This window comes from Aquarana catesbeiana, linkage group LG06, assembly GCF_042186555.1.
Source record: "Aquarana catesbeiana isolate 2022-GZ linkage group LG06, ASM4218655v1, whole genome shotgun sequence".
Lineage (NCBI taxonomy): Eukaryota > Metazoa > Chordata > Amphibia > Anura > Ranidae > Aquarana > Aquarana catesbeiana.
The window spans coordinates 355,383,244-355,405,226 of NC_133329.1; the positions used below are offsets into that span (position 1 = coordinate 355,383,244).

At 42.1% G+C, this 21,983-nt stretch overlaps 1 protein-coding gene across 4 annotated transcripts in view; it reads right to left on the reverse strand.

The window, feature by feature from the left end:
* TANK (TRAF family member associated NFKB activator) overlaps positions 1-21,983 on the reverse strand; it is a 166,589-nt gene that overhangs the window by 32,304 nt on the left and 112,302 nt on the right. For all 4 annotated transcript variants that reach the window (XM_073634056.1, XM_073634054.1, XM_073634057.1 and 1 more), the window contains 2 exons: positions 18,656-18,717; positions 2,838-2,947 (listed from right to left, as the gene is read on the reverse strand). In XM_073634056.1, the coding sequence (XP_073490157.1) occupies positions 2,838-2,947; positions 18,656-18,717 (172 nt within the window). The remainder of the gene's footprint in view (positions 1-2,837; positions 2,948-18,655; positions 18,718-21,983) is intronic.

Below are 21,983 nucleotides of genomic sequence, written 5' to 3' on the forward strand. Positions count from 1 at the left end.
GGCGCGCGCGTACGGGTGACTGCAAATGCCCGTATGCGCTTATGTGCATGTGCGGCGCCCAGCGTGCACGAGCAGGAGCGCAACCCTAGCACCAATTGGCGCCAGACAGCCTACTTAAAGGGGGCCCCAACCACTGATCTGTGCTGACTGGTCTTTAGCTGTGCTCCTGTTACCCTGAAACCTGTGTTTGTTCTGTCTGATTCCCGTTGCTGACCTTGGCTCCTGTTGACCCTGCTCTGAACTCTGCTATACCTGATCTCTGGTTCCTGATCCCGGCTTCCCCTCTGACTTGTCTCCACCTGTTGTTCCGGTACCATGCTGCCCGCCTGTTAACGAACCCGGCTATCCCTGTGACCTTGCTCCGGTGCCCTGCTTGGCTCAGCACTACTATCAGAGTGTCTGCCACTACAGTCCTGCATCCAGCTGCGACTTCCTGCTCTGCAGTTCTGCAGCCAGCTGCGACTTCCTACCCTGCAACTACAGTCCTGCGACCAACTGCGACTTCCTACTACAGGTTTCCGGGTCTTCATCTGCAGGCACTCATGTGCCTCCCGTCCCTCAGCTCCCTCTGTTTCACTCTCAGTGGGACCTGGGCTGGAGATACAAGAGAGGCCGACCTCGTCATTTCAGCCCCCCTTCAGGAACGTGACAGAAGGGCAACTAAGCTAATAAAGGGTCTGGAGGATGTTAGTTATGAGGAAAGGTTGCGAGCACTGAACTTATTCTCTCTGGAGAAGAGACGCTTGAGAGGGGATATGATTTCAATATACAAATACCATACTGGTGACCTCACAATAGGGCTAAAACTTTTTCGCAGAAGGGAGTTTAACAAGACTCGTGGCCACTCATTAAAATTAGAAGAAAAGAGGTTTAGCCTTAAACTACATAGAGGGTTCTTTACTGTAAGAGCGGCAAGGATGTGGAATTCCCTTCCACATGCGGTGGTCTCAGCAGGGGGCATCGATAGTTTCAAGAAACTATTAGATAAGCACCTGAATGACCGCAACATACAGGGATATACAATGTAATACTGACATATAATCACACACATAGGTTGGACTTGATGGACTTGTGTCTTTTTTCGACCATTTAAACTTTCTTGAAATTGCATATCTGCCATGCCTTATCCACCAAACGTTGCTTTGATCTTAATTTTCCCCTGGGTCAGGGGAGTACAGGGGCAAGTATCAAGTGCTGTGATGTTTTCAAGAAGCTATGTACAGCCAAAATCTGCTTGCATTGCAAAGAGAAGCACAGAAACCCACTGGTGAAATTATTGTGTCTAAAATAACGTAATTGCAGCAGAGAAAAATAAGTCAGGTCACCCTGGCTGTGCAGTCTGGCAGTGGTGCCAGAATCTCAGGACAGAATTACAAATCATGTGGCAGAATAAACCTCCCACATACTGTATTCTAACTGTATGTTGAGCGGTTTTTCTGAAACTCAACTTCAGTCTATCCCTGAATCTTATTTCCCAACACAATGATAACACCTACCAATCCATCCTTACTTTTTTTCTTATCAGAAGCCATCCTGCTCTGGGATTGGTGACAAAAACCACCCAGTGTTTGCTCCAAAAACGAGCAGTGCTGCAATCTTGGTGCTGAAACTAACTGATTCGCCAATGCCACGCGTCTTTAAATTGTGTTGCTATGGCTACTTTAGTGATTTTATAGCATAAATATGGATTAACATTTTTAAGACCATGTATTGTTTTTAGAAGCTGGGCTTCCCCTATTCATATGCTAATGAACCCACTGGACTGGTTCATGAGCTCAAGGCAAGAAGTGTGCTACAGGAAGTAGGGGGAGGGAACAAGGGACTTGAACAAGCCATGTGCAGAGGACACAAAGGAACTGGGAGAAGCCTTTGCAAAACTGCAATAAGCAAGAAGCAGTCTGGAAGATCTTGGATGATGACTCCCTCATAAAGAAAAAGACTTAAAATAGGAACCTTACCTGGGAATGACACTAAATCTACAACCCAACTTAATTTTTAGTGTATCCCTCTTGCATACATTATCCATGCTAATTTGCTGGGAAGGATAGATACTTTGTGCATGTGTATATTGTATGCATATTTTATGATGCTTTTTACATTTTCAATTGTTTTTCCTATGAGAACACCATGTTTGTTTAGTAAAGTAAATTATTATAGTTTTTTATGCTTCCTTGCTTTTACCGCAAAATAAACTCCCGTGGACGATTTTTACCTATAGTTAAGCCTATAGTAAGGCTTACCTATAGGTAAAGTAAATATCTCCTAAACGTGAACCATGTAAGAGATATTTACTTGTGAAGCTGCCAATGACGTCACCAGCGAATGCACTTTGAACGAATGGCATACCGTGCTGTTCCTACAGAGCCCTGTGCCGTGAACAGCGGCTCCTGTGTGCATGTGCGGGAGTGACATCATCTCAGCTCGTCTAATCAAAGAACCGAAGCCTGCCAACCCGGAACAAAGATTGGGTGAAGATAGAAGCCCTGCGGTGACAGCGCGCCGCTGGATGGCTTAGTTTAAGGCAAGTTTCACATAATGTGCTAGTATGCGATGCATACTAGCACATTATAAAACTTTGCCTTGCAGGTTTAAAAAAAACAAAACAAAAAACAAAAACAGAAGTTTACTACCGCTTTAAAAAACGCAAAGCAAAGCAATACAAGTCAGCTATGGTAAGCTCTGTATCCCTGTCCTCACAGGTTCACATTCATGCAAAAACCATGCTTGCTGTGTTTAGTCTAATGTTACCCTCTTTATAGGTATGAAGCGTTTACAGTTAGATTAGGAGATGTGGAAGAATGCATTTCATTCAATGTGAAATCGAAAGCACATCATACCATTACTAGATGCGATTTCTCCCTTTAGAAGGCGGCTTTGACTTCTAGATAACTTGGAAATCCGACTTAATTGTTCCTTTAGATCCGAGAAAACCCGCACAAAGCTTTGCCTGTGTATAAAACATTTTGGTTTAAAGCGTTCATTAGCAGAGAAGGTAATAAACACATCTACGGCATGCTAATGTCTTTTAAAGGCAAAACACAACCAATGAGCACTTGTACCTTAAATACTGATAAAGTATGTCACTGAAATAATTCTATATAAAATAAATTGGTTATAAAATCTTGATTCATAAAAAAAACAAAAAAAAAAAAAAACAAACAAACACTTATAGAAACAATAGGAGGTGCACTTATTTAAAAAAATCCACATAGCTTTTTGCCTGTCTAACTGTGCAAAATCTAATATTCTCAAGTTTTATTCTCTGCAGTTTGAATGTGGATAATACCACATTGTGACCACTAGATGGGGCTAAGGAGCATACTTCTTTCCTATAATAGCACCATCTAGTGGCCATAATGTGGTATTTTCCCAATTCACACATTCTTGAACTGAATACAAAAATAGCCTAAGAACTTTCAATTTTGCCCTATTCGCAAAGAATGAATTTACATGCGATTTTGCTGATCAGCTATGTGAATGTTTTCATATAAACACACCCCCTGGGTATCTTTCACTAAATCTATAAACAGTATACACCCAACCCTGCCAAAGCATTTAGTTAGTTCACCCAGTTACAAGTAGAGTCATATTTTCACCCTCTCCATTTCGGTCTTGATTTCATTTATTTAAAAAAAGAAGGCAGGTTCAGCGTAAATCTTATATCAGAATTGTATTGCGGTCTGTGTTACCAGTAGGGAGATTCGCCCTCTCTAGGTGCACTGGTGTCCAATGTTACCTAGACATAAAATGATGGGTTGTCAGAGTTGTCACCAGAACCAGAGGTAGAGGAAAATCATTCAAACAGGACACCTGTTCCAGTCACAAAATGTGTAAGAGGGAATTTCCCTTTACATTGTAGATATTAGTTATTTACTATTGTGTCTTCTAGACAGGAAATGAAGATCTCCCCAATCGAACACAGACAGAGAGTAATCAATGGATCTGTTTTCACAACCTTCTTTGATGGCTTCAGTTCCACCGATCTTCAATTTAAAAAAAAAAATACATACTGTAGATCTTTTACTAGGTACAGAGAAATGTAGGCAGAAATTGCAGCCATAAATGTATGAAAAAGTATCTGGTTCTCTATGTATTGTTTCCTTTGTGTGAAATACTTGGTAATCCTGCCAGTCCCCCAGCTTTCTTACTTCAAACTGACCACACTAGGCTTGGTAGCACTTTCATCCCAGCATGGTCAGTTTTCTAGCTGTGCTGGGTGCACAGTCTGCTTGTCCTCCAATGGTTAGTGTTGTGCTGACATGCCCCCTCACCGAACAGCTTATCACTGGTAAGACCAGTGTGCTATTGTTTCTCTGCCTCCTGCTGACACGCCCCCTGCAGTCTCCACCCCCCCCAGATCTTCAAGGGCTTGTTCACATGTAATGAAGAAGAATTAAGAAATTCTCATTAAGGTTATAGCTATAACACTTATAACATGGTTTTGAAGCGTTGAAAAAGCAACAAGAATGCTTGTTTTAAATGCCCATGAAAGTGTTGTATTTTCAGAGGGAAGTTCTTAAAGGGGAAGAGGAAATGATCTGCTTTAAGGGATGATTGGGTTGTGGTGCGATAGCCGGCATTTTTGGTAATTCTTTGCAAGACAGATTAATATACTTTTGATCTCTTTGACACTTGGCTTGGTCCAACAAAAAAGGATCATGGAAGGACTGTCAGTCACCTGAAGGCACTGACTCTTGCTGGCACCAACATTTTGGTGACACAAAAAGCTTTACCACTGGCAATAATGCTCAATGCCTCTGCTCCTGCCTGGCACCGTCAGTATTGCTGGCTGGTTGATGTTTTTGCCCACACATAGCAGCCAATGGTGTTACCACACCAAACGTGCTGGAGATGCTCTGTCCTAATTCTCTATTATTTCCCAGTGCATTCTGGGATACAGGAAACTCCACTGCCTGTCCCCCAGAACCCAGTTAATACTTTATAAATACTTCACTAACATGCCATAAATGCTATAGGTGCAGTTACAGGGAAGTTACGGCGCACTTCCATCAAAATTAATGGAGGCGGCTGACAAGCAGTAATGCTATATAAAAGCGACATGCTGCTTAATTTTTAACACAGCATTATGTTACCACATCTGTGTGTATTGCATTATATGTACATTGCAAGAGCAGAAGAGAAGCTCTAGTAGACCGTCAGAAAAAGCTATTCGATGTATGAAGTGCATATTCTATCTCAAGGCCAATGAGCCAGATCCCTGCTAGTGTGAAGACTAGGGCACGTTGACACGTCCCACAAGCTCCATCACCACCATACTGGGAAGCACATGTATATGAGCAGCCCCCCAAATTGTTCGTTTTTTTCGACAACTGACCTTTTTCTACAAAAAGCAGCATGTCTGTGGCCTTTTGCCAGGCACTAGACTCTCCAATTTAAGATGAAGAGGTTGTGTTGCCTATCAAAACACTAAAAACGCGCAAAAGACTGGGACCAGATGGCTTCTCAACCTCTCACAAATGCTCCACAGATATTCTAGCCCCTCTTTTGCACCAGGCTTTTATAGATCTCCGTGACCAACATTCTTTTCAACCAGGATCCCTACTAGCTGATATCTCTACGATTCCTAAACCCAACTCCAATGACACAAATTGGTCTTCCTTCCGACCAATATCCCTAATAAATGTCAATATTCAACTCCACTCCAAAATTCTGGCCACCAGGATGAACCAAGGCAAAGGAGGCCTTATCCACCAAGATCAAGTCGCTTTTATTCCCATTTGATAGGTTAGTGACAATATGCATAAAATGCTCTCCTGGTTGAGGTCTCTATGAGAAGAAACCACTTATGCTCTTTTCACTTGATATACAAAAGGCCTTCAAACACTGTGTCCTGGCCTTACCTTTTTTACATATTAGAGAAGTGGGGCTGTTGCCCCAAGTTCTGCCTGTTAATCTAAAACTTTTTGACTCCCCCATGCCATATGTAAAGTATGCAGGCTTTAAATCCCCTTCTATCAAGCAGGGAACCAGCCAGGGTTGCCCCCTATCTCTGCTCCTATTTGCTCTGGCTATTGATATGGGACTCCCCAGACAAAAATCGGTCTGTCAATAGCTGTCCACCACTACAAGTTGAGCAGCTTTGTGGATGACGTCATCCTGACAATAGCCAACACCCTAATCTCCCAGCCCAATTTACATAAGATCCTAAAGCAGTTTGGCTTGCAGGTTAATTCCACAAAATCAAAAGCTCTAAATATGTTCCTCCCCCCACTCAGCTCCACAATCTTCAACAAACCTGTCAATATTAGTGGGAACACCACAAACTACAGTTTCTGGGCGTTAATTTGATGAATAATTATTCTACTCTTCTTAAAGCCAGGTATCCTCCCATTAGTCAGGAAACTCAAATCTCACCTGCAGAATTGGGCTACCCACAACCTGTGCTGGTTGGGGCACATAGGGATAATAAAATAGGTAGGTACTTAATTTTTATTGTTGCCACTTAGGGTCTTACAGTTACCAATTCCTGAATCTTTCATGAGCTCCATCCAAGGTCAGGTAATGTGTTTCAAGTGGCGGGGCTGTAAACCAAGGATCTCTAAACATGTTGCTTCAAACCAGACCAAATAGGGGGCTGGGTGTCTCAAACTTCTTGAGATATTACCAAGCTGCACAAATTGCTAAACTGACTAAATATTATACCAGCTCCTAAACACTGTTTGGGGTTCAGCAGGAAGTTGTTGGTCTCGCCCTCCTGTCTATTCATAACCTGTTGTGGCTGCACCCTCGGGACCAGAAAACACTTCTGAACCCTATCACACAGCATTCATTACAGCACTGGGACAGTCAAGTATTCAAGAAGGATGCTCTCCCCCAAATGCCACTATTGTCTATTATTCGCAACCCCTCCTTCCCCCCAAGTCTTTGAATTCCCTGGGGCCTTCAAACATTTCCTTTACTCTTTGTTGACCCCCTAGATGATTCAAACCCTTTGCTAACCTCCAGAAAACCCACTGCTTGCTCTCTTAACAATGTTGCTATCTACAGGTTATACAGACTTGTGCACATCAACCGTGCGCCTTAAGGGAGATTTTCTAACCCTCACACCTTTTCAATCTAAATGTAAAAATGACCCCCACTCTGAGGGGCTAATCACTCTACTTTATGGCACCTTAACCTCCAAACAAACACCAGTAACCTAAACTGTGTCAGTAAGTGGGAATAAGGTTTACAGTTGTCTATTGACCATAAGCCCTGGGACTAAAGCTACCACAAAATATTGCCTTCGTACTCATAATGCAACTACGGTTGAACCGAACTACAAAGTACCAATTCACTGGTCCCTATTAGACTAGCACATATTAACCCTAATGGCTCTTTGCATTGCTTGTGTGGCTGTTCAGAGGCCGGCTCTTTTATTCACACATGGTGGAGTTGCCTGGTAGTATAGGGGCTCTGGCAACAAATATATGGCATGTTACCCTTTTTTGCAGAGCATTGCCAATGAGCCCTCTTAAAGCACTTCTCAAATCGGAAACCAAATCCCAATTTACTCTCTTGACCCACATCCTCACAGCTAAGAAAAAAAGGATAGCGAATGCCTAGAGCTCAAACACATCTGTGTCTGAGGTTAAATCCCAAGTTCTTTGGACTTTGCTTAATGAAAAGCTGACAGCTAGGCTTCAGGGCAGTATGTTTATGTTTTGGCAAGTCTGGGAACCATGGAATACCAACTACCTTCCATGAAAATTTCATTGCCGACTTTTGTATCTAAAGCAACCACCACGTTTGTGTACTCATATCTGAGCTGATTGTCACCTCCCCCCAGCTGACTACCTCCCCTCCTCCTTTCTCCTCTCTCTTCCTGCCCAGTATCTCTCTGCCTCTTCTTCTAAAATGTTTACTCTTCCTTCTTTTTTGTTTCATATTCAATTGTGGGCAATATGCAGAACTTATACCAATTTAACCGATATATCAGTGTGATATACTGGATGTTCTTATCGTCCCCAAAAATGTGTTGTCTGTTTTGCTGAACATTGTCTCTACGTGTGAATTATTACTTGCACAAGCAAATAACATGTAATCAAAACTCTATGCATTTTTCTTTTGCTTTGTTTGCGCTTTAATATTCAATACAAATCTACTGAATGAAAACGTTTTTCTATTTAATTTTTTTAATTGCTCTCTCCCTGCTGGTTTTTACATCTGTACATTTGTGTACAGGAAAATCAAAATTTGTGTACAGGCTCTAAAGGTACACGTGAAAGTGAATTTGCAGTTAATCATATATGCCAGGCCTCAGTCTGGGGTTTCAAAGGGAGCTGCAAAGCAAACGTCTGCTGTACTGCCTTTTTAGATAACCCATGGTGCTGTGGAAATCCTTGTTATGTTTGACTGTTCAAAATACACACAAAGCTTTTATTATTATTCATATACACACACACAAAATATATAAGTGATTGAAAACCATTATAATTTTAATTAACTAATATTTGGGGAAGCAAATCACTTCCATGTCTGCATGTCCAGACCCAGGATAAAATTAAGCTCCCTGCTTCATTCCTCCTGTGGATCTGTGCTATATTCTGATGCTTCTTAAATATTGCCCCCCACAAGCCATCAGGAAGCCAGCTCTGACATGAGGAAGAAAAGTCTTGCCTCTACTAAGATGTCCAAATTCACACAGATTCAATAATACTGGTTAACATTAACGGAGCCTGGCACTTCATGTTGTAAATTATACTTCCTCAACAGCTGTAGGAATACAAATTGCTTATTACTGGTATACACACACCTGCATAAGAATGTACAGGGATGTGAGTAGATTAATAATAATTATTATTATATTGGAAGCAGAGTGAGCTATGGCAGATAAAAATACTTAATATTAATGGTAAAAATGGTAAAAAATTGTGCTAATGATATTTATTTCATGTGAATAACAATGAATATAGGAAGATAGGCCCCGTGTTAGTGGGTACTAATTACAGATGACAGGATTGCTAATAAATGCTTGCAAATACAACCAGCATATGCTGTGAACTGTTAGAAAAATAGAGTAACGTGCTAATAAATGCTTACAAAAGCAAAGAATTACACTTAACAACTAATACTAGTGAATGGTAATGAAAACTAATAAGAAAAAAAAAATGTAAGTAATAACGGCCCTAAGAAAGAACACTGTGGGCTAATTAGTGTTACTGGTGGCTGGTTAGTGCCAAACACATATTACCCAGGAAGGCTAATTATAGAATATGGAAATAAGCTATACTAAGAAAGGAGGGACAGCCAACGCTGATGTGTGTTAACATGTGCAGTTTTATCAACAAAGAACGGGACTGGTAAGGAGAAAGTGTGCACGTTAATGATTCAGGATGCTTGGGATGGTGGATAATTAAAAGGGAAAGTCGAATGGTTTTTGGCCGATTGTATTCTAAAACTCATCCCTGGGTTTAAAAAAAAAAAATCCTTCCTTTCCCACACTATTCACCCTTCGCTAATCACAACTTTTTTTTTGTAAATAAAAACATCAATATGCTAAAAACACTGACAGCCCTTATCAGTCTTCCTTTTCATTTAAAATGAAGGGGGGGGGGTCCCTTTTTTGTTTTTTAAAGACATATTAGATAAGTATAGGTGGTGGTGGTGGTGGGGGGGGGGGGGGGGGCAGGATTATTATTATTTGTTTTGCCCAGAGGTTGGCTTTCATTTTTAGAAATGTACAAGGCTTATACCCAGAATTTTTTTTATATCCGTTTTACATATAATACACAGTTTATTTCTACTGTTTGAAAAGTTGTTGTGGTGTTTTTTTTAATAAGGATAATCTCTGTGTAACTGACTAAACCAAAAAGTTTTATCCATGCTAGGAGAGAGGAAGAGATTGTGTCCTTTATCTGAGACTTTCAGGAGTCTGTTAGTTGGGCTGGGTTTTCTAAAGAGGGGAAACAGCAAAAGGTGCTTGCTTGCAGGGTCTCTCTAACTAAAATGTTTAATTATTATTATTATACAGGTTTTATATAGCATCAACAAAATAAACAGCGCTTAACAAAATAAAGGCAGACATTATAGTTACATTACAATTTGGTACAAGAGGAATCAGAGGGCCCTGTTTATTAGAGCTTACAATTTAAAAAGGAAGAGTCAATTGATACAAAAGGTAATAGCTGTGGTGGATGAGCTGATGGAGGAAGCAGGACAGTGTTAGAAGTGGGATAGGCTTCTTTAAAGAGAAGGGTTTTCAGGGATCATCTAAAGATGGATAGATTAGGCGACAGTCGGCCTGATTGGGGTAGGGCGTTCCAAGGGATGGGAGAAGCTCTGGAGAAATCCTGGAGGCGAGCATGGGAGGAGGTGACAAGGGAGCTAGAGAGCAGGAGGTCTTGGGAGGACCAAAGAAAGCGGCTTGGTTGGTATTTTGGGACTAGGTTAGCGATGTAGCTGGGGCAGCGTTATGGATGGCTTTGTAAATTATTGTTAGTACTTTGAATTTTATTCGTTGGGTGAGTGGAAGCCAGTGGAGGGATTGGCAGAGAGGGGTGGAGAACACGGAATGGTTGGTAAGGTGGATGAGTCTTGCAGCGGCATTCCTTATGGACTGAAGGGGGGATAGTCTATGTAAAGGTAAGACAATAAGGAGGGAGTTGCAGTAGTTGAGGCGAGAGATAACCTGGGAGTGAATTAGAAGCTTGGTGGTGTCTTTAGTTTAAAAGGGGTGTATTCTGGAAATGTTGCGGAGGCTAAGGCGGCATGATTTGACAGGGATTGTATGTGGGACTGAAAGGACAGTTCAGAGTCTAAGGTTACCCCTAGCACCCTGGTATGTGGGGACAGACTGATAAATGTGCTATTATTCTTGATAGAGAAGTCAGGGGAAGGGGCACGTGAGGGAGGAAATATTAAGAGTTCATTTTGAGGAAGGAGTTTGACATCCAGGCTGATATGTCTGTTAGTAGATCAGTGATTCGTGAGGAGATTGATGGGGTGAGCTGAGGGGCAGAGAGATAGATTTGGGTGTCATCAGCATATAAATGGTAGTGGAAGCCATGGGAGGCTATGAGCTGACCCAGGGAGGACGTGTAGATCGAGAATAGTAGAGGTCCAAGGACAGAACCTTGGGGGACCCCAACGGTCGGTAAGAGGAGTTGGAGAGGAGGAAGTGGAGTTGTAAGTGACACTGAAGGTGCGATGAGATAGGGAAGATTCGAACCAACGGAGAGTGCAGCCATGGAGACCAAGAAAATTGAGTTTAAGGAGAAGGGGGTGGTCAACTGTAATAAAGGCAGCGGAAAGGTCCAAGAGTAAGAGTATTCAATAAGGACCGTTGGTTTTGGCTGTTAGTAAGTCGTTTTTGAGTTTTAGGAGGGCAGTTTCTGTGGAGTGCTGTGGGCGAAATCCAGACTGAAGGGGATCAAGAAGGTTATTCTCAATGAGGTGGTCGCTCAGTTGGTTGTAGATTAAACGTTCAAAGAGTTTGGAGGCAAAAGGGAGTAAAGAGATGGGTCTTAGTCTATTAAGATTGGTGGGGTCTAGTAAGGCCTTTTTTAATATAGGAGTGACTAGCTCATGTTTTAGAGGGTTAGGGAAGATGCCAGTAGAGAGTGAGAGGTTGAAGATATGAGTTAAAGAGTGTAGGATAGAGTTAGATGGTGACCGTAGTATTTGAGAGGCAGGAGGTTAGGTGGGCGTTAGGAAAAAAAGTTTAGTGACTTCCTCTATAGTAGCAAAAAGAGGGAAGTATTGATTGTGCAAGGGGACAACGAGTGTAAAGTGAGGGAGATATCTGTAGAGCGTGATATCTGTAGTGATTAGCAATCTCCTGGGCAGTGAGTAAGTTAGTGGGAGGAGGTAATGGAGGACGAAGTAGAGTGGTAAATGTAGAAAAGAGTTAATGCAGTCGGCTATACACAGCTCCGACTCAGTTACTTCCCCTAAACAGAAGAAGGATAAGCGTATCCCGTGCCACCAACTGTTCACTTGGGTGCCATTCTTCCATAGTACATATTGGTATGTGAGAGCCACGAATTCCCTGATGGGACAGGGTGGTCGGCATTTTTTAGTATTGTGACATTCTGATCACACAAGGGTGGACTATATGGGAGCCTTACTACATGTTGATGGAGTGTTTTAAACCACAGTTCTGGCACACGCTGCAGCAACAGTAGAGAACCATGGTGGTAGGCTAAAATGTTCTTTGCCCATTTGATAAAATATTTACAAGATAAAAAATGATTCTGTCCTAAATGTGTAACTCTTGCACTTAGTGCAAATGTTATAATAAGGAAAACAAAAAGAACCAAAATACTTTCCATCAGAAACAATGTGAAGTACAGCAGTATCTTCTCAAAGAAACTGATGGTCAGTCTATTTTTTATAACTTCTAATTTTGTAGTTTTTATGTAGTGTGTCTGGTGTGAACACTCTGCAGAGCAAACCAGATCCCACCCCCTCCTCAACCGTCCTGGGGTGCCAGTTTGACAGCTGGGTCTTATGCCCCGTACACACGGTCGGACTTTGTTCGGACATTCCGACAACAAAATCCTAGAATTTTTTCCGACGGATGTTGGCCCAAACTTGTCTTGCATACACACGGTCACACAAAGTTGTCGGAAAATCCCATCGTTCTAAACGCGGTGACGTAAAACACGTACGTCGGGACTATAAACGGGGCAGTGGCCAATAGCTTTCATCACTTTATTTATTCTGAGCATGCGTGGCACTTTGTGTGTCGGAAAATCCGATGGAAAATGTCCGATGGAGCTCACACACAGTCGGAATTTCCGACAACACGCTCCGATCGGACATTTTCCATCGGAAAATCCGACCGTGTGTACGGGGCATTATTCTGTGTCAGAGCACCAGGAGCAGCTCTTGTGTGAATGAAACCTGCAGACAGTCTTTATTCATAAAAAAAAAATATATAGTTATATTTTATGTTTAGGGTTTGTATGCAGATCAGATACCTACCCTTTAATCTACCTATAATGTCCATTACAAGAAACTTGCAAGTGTTAAAATAAATAATTATATTTGACCCCCTTATTCACCCTTCGATAACTTGCCTATCTTAAAGCAGAGTTTCAGTCTCCTGTGGAAAAAATAAAAGTCAGCAAAAACTGTAGTGGCCGACTTTCAAAAAACAGCCACTCACTTGTCCCACAATCCAGCAGTGTGCTCACCCCAGTCAGTCTCACCCGCTGTCTTCTTTCCTCAGGCCAGCATCCTTACTATGGGCACCTGGCTGTGACAGCCTGCAGCTTCACAGCCGGGTGCCCATTGCGCATGCACGAGCAGCGCTGCACATCGTGAATGGTGGATGTATTCTTCTGGGACCTGTCACGTGTCCCAGAAGACTGCAGGAGGGGGGGGGGGGGAGAGAAGAACCTATGCTTTGATTGCCTAGGCGGAGTGGGAGAGGGTACCTGACCCCCCCCCCCCCCCCCCGCTCCTCAAAAGTGCCAATTGTTCAAGAGGAGTGGGGGACAAGTCCTTAAAGCAGAACTTCCCACCTTAAAGTGGTACTAAAGCCACAACAGTAAAATCAGTCTGTATATGATTATGCAGTAAAGCATGCTTGTTATACTCACCATGGAACCTAAGAGGTTATTCCTCCGCAAAAAAAGGCTTTTAAAAAGGCTGTCATAGTTACATAGTTAGTCTGGTTGAAAAAAGTTCATCTAGTTCAACCAATAAAAAGGGAGAAAAAAAAAAAATCACAATCCTGTCTGATTCTATCTTCTCTAATCCTCCCCTTCTTTTACTGTCCCCAACCCATCTGATAAGACAGAGCCTTTGGAGTCACTCTACACATGCTCAGTTTGGTGTGCATTGCTAGAGAGTTTTTTTTTTCCTGGAGAGGGTGCATGTGATCAGCACAGGACCAATCAGCACTGTCCAGACAGAGGGTCAGGGGTCCTGTAGCCTCATAGGACAGTCAGAGTAGAACGAAAACTCCCCCTACAAGCTTTAACCAGTGCTTGGCCAGACACTGATAGAAGTCACAAGACTGCTATATACTGCTGATGAGAAAAGGTATTTAGCAGTTTATATTTACTAAAATAATTACATGTCCATGTTTTGTGTACTGTGGGAGACCAGATATAGCGAATGCAGGGTCCTGGGTTTAGTAAAACTTTAATTTATTACTCCCCTTTAATTTTTTTTTTTTTTTTTTGCTAAACTGTATTTTTTTGACATTCTTATATAAACATTTTTGTGGTTTGTTCATGTATTTTTGTTGTCACATTATTAAACCATTCTAAAAATGTTTTTTTTTTTTTTAAATAATAAAAAATTAGCGCACGCACGTACGCATTATAATTAAATCACACAAATTGGATCTTGCCCACGTACTAAGCACACAGCAGCACCCACACCCCTGCTCAATTTTCCCTAGACTAGAAAGGGGCAATCCTAAATATAACCAAGGATAAGAGCCAGTACCACTGCATGCTGGCAACACATTTGGATTCCTGTTTACATGGGAAGAAAAGTACAGAGCCACTTTAAATCTGAAAATGTTTTGGGGCTTACAGCAAACATACTAAGAAGTTGGAATGACAGGCAACATATCATCATTTAAAGCAAACTGACAGATTTTAGAACAGCTGTTAAAACTGCCCTGTGTAAATATTCAGAAGATGTAAATGCTCCCCACTCCAAACCTAAATGAAAAAAAATAAAAATAAAAATAAAAAAAAATAAAATAAAACCCCAGAAGCAATGCAGGATATAAGACAGCAAGATGAGCAATGTAAATCCTCTGTTTCAGACTTTCAGGCTCAGTGATAACTTCTGATGCAAATTTGTGCTAATTGGCAAATGTTTTGGTTTTAAATGTATATTTATTGGTGTTTAAATATACGAATTGAGCTATAAACACAAAGTATTTTTTACAAACGTAAATGTTACAAATACTACCTAAATGATGAACATTTATAGTTTGTATTTGATAACTATGTTTGATATCATTTTTTATTATTTCTTTACTGAAAATTCCACTATATTTATTGGTCATTCCATTGCACTCAGAGCTAATGCTAAACGTTAAAGTAAATCTAAAAGCCAAAATGCAGTCTTTGAGATAAAAATAGGAAATGACCCAATGGAGTGCTTTCCCTTAATTTTCTTCCCTGTAGATGCAACAGGAATTTAGAAGAAATATCTAAAAAGTGAACAGGAACCCTTCTTAGATTTCACCGTAAAAAATGTTCACATTGGAAGATTTCCACTTTTTTTTCCTGTGCTCATGAAAATCTTCAACCCTGTGATCAATAGAAAGCAGTAAAAAACCTGAGAGATGGACATAAGATTGTCAAAAGTATTGGGATGTCTGCCTTTACACACACATGAACTTTAATGGCATCCCAGTGTCAATCCGTAGGGTTCAATACTGAATTGGCCCACCCTTTATAACAGCTTCAACTCTTCAGGGAAGGCTGTCTACAAGGTTTAGGAGTGTGTCTATGGGAACGTTTGCCCATTCTTGCAGAAGAACATTTGTGAGATCAGGCACTGATGTTGGAGAGAAGGCCTGGCTCGCAGTCTCTGCTCTAATTCATTCCAAAGGTGTTCTATCAGGTTGAGGTCAGGACTCTGTGCAGGCCAGTCAAGCTCCGCCACCTCAAACTCGCTCATCCATGACTTTTTGGATCTTGCTTTGTGCACTGATGCGCAGCCATGTTGGGACAGAAAGAGGTCATCCCAAACTGTTCGGAGCATGAAATTATCCAAAATGTCTTTGTATGCTGATGCCTTAAGTGTTCCCTTCACTGAAACTAAGGGGCCAAGCCCAACCCCTGAGAAATAAATCCACACCATAATCCCCCCTCCACCAAATGATTTGGACCAGTGCACAAAGTAAGACTCCTTACCTCAACCCGATAGAATACTTTTGGGAAGAATTAGAGCAGAGACTGCGAGCCAAGCCTTCTCGTTCATATCAGTGTCTGACCTCACGAATGTACTTTGGAAGAATGGTCAAACATTCCCATAAAAGGTCCATAAAAGACATGGATAAGTGAATATGGGGTGAAGGAACTTGGAGTCTTGACCTCAACCTGATAGAACACCTTTGGGATGAATTAGAGCGGAGACTGCAAGCCAAGCCTTCTTGTCCAACATCAGTGCCTGATCTCACAAATGCACTTCTGTAGAATGGTCAAACATTCCCATAGACACTCCTAAACCTTGTGGACAGCTTTCCCAGAAGAGTTGAAACTGTTATAGTTTCAAAGGGTTTGCCTAACTAAATATTGAACCCTACGGACTAAGACTGGGATGCCATTAAATTCACGTGCGTGTAAAGGCAGGTGTCCCAATACTTTTGGCAATATAGTCTATATCATAAACCATTTGCACAATGGATGTTTTACCAACTCTCCTAGACGCCTTTCCTCCTGGCTGCAGTGTTTTGGCAGAAAGAATGCTTGATGGCTGTAAACGCATGTAACTCGTTTTGTCGCTTCAAACTCTTAGACGGTAATTCATTTCATTGACCAGAATAATAATTTATTCTTGCCACAGAAACAAAATAATGCTCAAGCGCTAAATTAACCTAGCGCTTAGGCACGTCAAGTGTTTTTTCCGCCAAACCTCTGCTGCTCCTGGGCGCACTAGCTGTGTATATTCTTTTCTGCCTTTAAACTTGTCTAAATGCCTAAGTATGCATGGACACATAGGCTAAGATGCAGGGGCATTTAGAGGCAGGGGAAAAAAGGAAACACAGAACACCCCTAGGAGCAGCAGAAAAAACGTCCACTGTGCATGAGGCCTAAAGTTCACAACAGCTGTAGTTGGCAGCTCAGGGACAGGAAGCAGCTTCTAGACCAGGGGTCTCCAATCTACACAATTGTATCTGCCCACAGCTAGGGACAGTGGAATATCCTCAATGTGCATTGATTGAGGATTAAAGTCAGCAGAGGCTGCCTATGGTCTGTGCTTCAACACCCCCAACCCACACCTGGACTTTGTATGGGGGGTGCGGTGATCTTCAACACTTACAGGGAATGTGAGGTAACAGGAGGCTCTGATAAGGACCCTGACATAACGGGGGACCTTGACGAAGGGAGGGTGGGGGGATTCTGATGTAAAGGAGGCTCTGATATAAAGGGGACTGAGATCAGGACTCTGATGTAAAAAAACAATCTAATGGGGACCTTACACCTTAAATAAAAAAATACCATACAAAATGTCTTTCCAATCTTGGCATATGGGGGAATTTTTTTTTTTTAATCAAATAATTATTTCTTTCTTTTATATACAAACATCATGGACAATGATAACAACATACAACCCAAGCATGTATAGAGAGGGAATAACCCAAAAATAAATCATCAACAAAGACAAAAAAACAGGAAGAAAAAAAGAAAAAACCCATCACCCCTGGCCCCCATGCTCCCCCCTCTCTCCCCATCGCTTCCACATCTATCCGGACCCCTCTCGCCATACCTCCAGAATATCAAACCATCTTCTCCATATTTGTCAAATTTCCCTAGACTGCCTCTATGTAAAAAGGTATATTTTTCCTTAATTATGGTTTCCCTTACTTGCATTTTCCATTCTGCTACTGTAGGTGGATATGGTGACAACCATTTTTGTGCGATAAGCTTACGAGCTTGAAATAAACTTCTATTTATTGATACCGTGTATTCCCCCGGAGTTCTTAGTTCATACAGGATACCCAGGAGACACCCCCTGGTTCTATAGACATCTCAATCTCAAATACATTATTAATCATAGATACCACCCCGTACCAATAGCGATGGAGTTTAGGGCATCTCCATATCATGTGTATTAAGTTGGCAGCCCTCCCTTTACATCTAGGACATTGGTCTGTTTGCCTCCGTTTCCATTTAAATAATTTCTCTGGTGTATAATGTACCCTATGTAGGATGAATAGTTGTGTTAAATTTTGAGTTGGAGATAGAGAGGCCAGGGGTATTGCCGACAGTGCCAATGCCCACTGTTCATCAGAAATTGGCCCAAGCTGATCTTGCAGGTATACCCACAGCACCTTAAGATTTGTCATATAACATATCATATATATGGGAAATTTAGGACATATGGCAGGCTGCTTCTGCTCTATTTATCCCTGTTGAGATTTCCAGAACCGGAAGTGAGAAAAAAAGCTTTCCAATGGAGGAAACACCTGACAGGGGTTCCTAAACTTTTCACCCTAGTTTACACCTCTTCCCCCCTCCCCAATCCTTCCCTCAAAAGGTCTCCAGTGTGTTTAAGCCTTTATTATACCTTTTCCAAAGTTTTTCAGTCTTTTGACATTGCAGGTCCCATTTCACCTCAACCTCCTTACTGATTTAAAAGGTGAAGGACCATGATGACCAGTACACTGAAGGGCGCTGTTGTGTAAGAGGGTCCCATGATGTCCTGCCTTCACAGAAGAGTCCTCAGTCTGCTGAGGATAATGATGCTGGACGTCATTTAATCCAGAAAACTAAGGACAATCTTGTAGAGAAGGGGGGTTACTGTGGGGACAGCTCTGGGTTTTAAATAAGTATAGCAGCCTGAGCTTTTTTTACTATATGTTTTTTTTTTTTTTAACAAAGGCTAGATTACTTGTTTTTTTGGTAAATCTAACCAGGATGTAGGCATTAAATTCTTTCCCTCACTTTCTGTGTCTATTTACATTGCATGTCTAGGAAGAACAATCATAGTCAATAACGTTCGTTTACTTTACCTTTCATTTTCACTGAAGGCAGAAGCAGCAGAAAGGTCTGGATTCAAGTTTTTACTTCTCATCTCAGAAAATAAAAATAAAACAAAAAGTACACCTTAACAAGCACGAATAACAAAGCATTTCAGTTCATTCAGTTTTGTACATCTATTTCAGGCTCATCTAAGATTGACGGGAGGTGCCGAAAACCATCTATATACTATGCTGGTTTAAAAACATTGATAATTATGAAGTATAGTCTCTGTCAGACAGGAATAAAATGGATGGATATGATTTGACAATAACAAAGAGATGGAAATAGACGGTGCAAAGCAACACCAGAAAATCTATTGCAGTGTTATACCGTCTCCTAGTGGCCAACCAATGTATAGTTCACAAATGGATGATGAAGGTTTTTACTGGATAGATGGATAGCTGGAGGCTGGCTGGTTGTAGTAAGAAAGATCAGAGTTGATTCTCACCTCCTCTATTGAAGATTATTAAAGCAGCTGATGTCTCAAAAAAAGTCAGATCGCATTTAAAAATTGCAAAATGGGAGGTAGCACTCTACTGGATGTCATAGGCATTCCAAAAAAAAAAAAAAGAAAAAATAATGCCAGCAACTTACAGGCCTGTGAGCTTATTCAACGAGAATCCGTAGTGTTAAAAATGATATCATCATGAATAGGAGATAGGGATAGAATGATTTGATTTTATCACACACACCTGTATCCAGATCATCCCATTCCATCCCATCTGGATTCACCCTTTTCCACCTTTATCAAATTGATTGAGGGCCTGTTCACACCAGTGGTAGCATTATACTGTGTTGTGAAGGGAGCAGTGCCAGTGCACTGTAATGATACAACACGCTGTTCACTTCTTTTTAATTTAAACGTTTCAACATGACAATTTTGTTTATCTTTATGCACTGCAGCATCTTATGATGGGGTGTAGGGAGTCAGTGAAAAATAGGATTTTTTATAACAGCTTAGCTGTAAAATCCTTTTCTTTCGATGGACGTCACGGGACACAGAGCCACAGTAATAACGGATGGGTTATGTAGGTACCACTAGGTATTGGACACTGGTCACACCCTAATCAGAAAGTTCAACCCCCATATAATCCCTCCCCTCACAGGGATACCTCAGTTTTGTAGCAAAGCAATATAAGTGTATTAGAAGAGGGACGGGACCTCTGTGTCCCGTGATGTCCATCGAAAGAAAAGGATTTTACAGGTAAGCTGTTATAAAAAATCCTATTTTCTTTCTCGGACATCACGGGACACAGAGCTACAGTAATAACTGATGGGATGTCCCAAAGCAATGCCAACTGAGGGGGGAGAAAATCACAACCAAGTAGGGTGCAATCAGACCTGAGGACCTTGTACCGCTGTCTGCAGCACACTACGCCCAAAGGCGATATCCTCATGCCTTTTCACATCCACCTGATAAAATCTGGTGAATGTATGGACTGAAGACCAGGTTGCGGCCTTGCAGATCTGAGCCATAGAGGCCTGGTGATGCACCGCCCAAGAAGCACCAATAGCCCTTGTGGAATGTGCCCTGATCTGAAACGGAGGAATCTTCTGTTTCAAACCGTAAGCCTGAATAATCAATTGTCTAATCCATTTAGAAATGGTAGCTTTTGACGCTGCCTGTCCTCCACTAGGACCCTCTGGCAGCACAAACAAAATGTCCGTTTTGCGAATTTGAGCAGTTGCTTCCAGATAGGCCTTGACTGCTCTTACTACATCCAAAGAATGTAGCACTCTTTCTTCCGGAGAACAGGGATCTGGAAAAAAGGAAGGCGGAACAATGTCTTGGTTTAGATGAAAATCTGAAACCACCTTCGGTGAAAAACTAGGATGAGGGTGCAGTACCACTCTATCCTGGTGTACAATCAAATAAGGCTCTTTACAGAAAAGAGCTGCTAATTCTGATACTCTTCTAGCAGAAGAGATGGCTACCAGAAAAATTAGTTTCCTTGTCAGCAAGATCAAAGGAATCTGCCGTATTGGTTCAAAAGGCTGTATCTGTAACACCGACAGAACCAAGTTCAAGTCCCAGGGGTTTAGGGGCGCCTTAACCGGAGGATTAAGATGCATCACCCCCTGCATAAAGTTTCGGACCAAAGAATGCGAAGCAAGTGGCTGTTGAAACAATACTGATAAGGCCGAGACCTGGCCCTTGATGGTACTCAAGGCCAGCTTCATCTCTAATCCTAATTGTAGAAAATCAAGAATTCTACCTATCACATATTTTCTGGGATGCCAACCCCTGGATTCACACCAGGATATATAAGCCTTCCAGACTCTATGATAAATCATTCTGGAAGCTGGCTTCCTTGCATTGATCAAGGTAGATATCACAGGACCTGAAAGCCCACGACTCTTCAGAACGTGGGTCTCAACAGCCAAACCGTCAAATTTAGCATTTGTAAGGCAGGATGGAACACTGGACCTTGAGATAACAGGTCTGGGCGTACCGGTAGGGTCCACGGGGAACCCACCGTCATCCTTACTATTTCTGCATACCAAGTCCTTCTGGGCCAGGTGGGGGCCACCAGAAGTACTGACTTCCTTTCCTGCCTGATCCTGCAAAGGAGTCGTGGCAGTAGCAGAATAGGACGGAATGCATAAATCAGTGAGAACCGATGCCACGGAATCACCAACGCATCCGTCCCGCATGCAAGAGGATCCCTTGTCCTTGCCACAAATCTGTCTATCTTTTTGTTGAATCGGGAAGCAAAGAGATCTACATCTGGAACCCCCCATCTTTGGCATATGGCCAAAAAGACGTTGGGATGCAGAGACCATTCCTCTGGGAGTAACTGCTGGAGACTTAGATAGTCCGCCTGCCAGTTCTCTATCCCTGGAATGAAAACTGCCGATATGCATGGCACATGCATCTCTGCCCAGATTAAGATCTGGTTCACCTCCTTTTGAGCAGCTTGGCTCCGGGTGCCTCCCTGATTATTGACTTAAGCCACTGCTGTGGCATTGTCGGACTGAATCCTGACCGGGCAACCCTGTAGCCTGATAGTCCAGGCTTTTAGGGCTAGATATACCGCCCGAATCTCCAGAATGTTGATGGGTAAAGTCCTCTCGGTCTTGGACCATAGCCCCTGGATCGCAGACTGTTCCAGAACTGCTCCCCAACCTGACAGACTGGCATCTGTTGTTACCACCGTCCAGGTAACCGGTAGAAAGGATTTCCCCTTCTGCAGGTTTTCGGGTATTAGCCACCAATTTGGGCTCTGACGCACAGCATGAAACAGGTGCATCGGAAAGTCTAATGCCTGAACCCTCTTGTTCCAGGTCGACAGAATACTGTGTTGCAGCAGTCTCGAA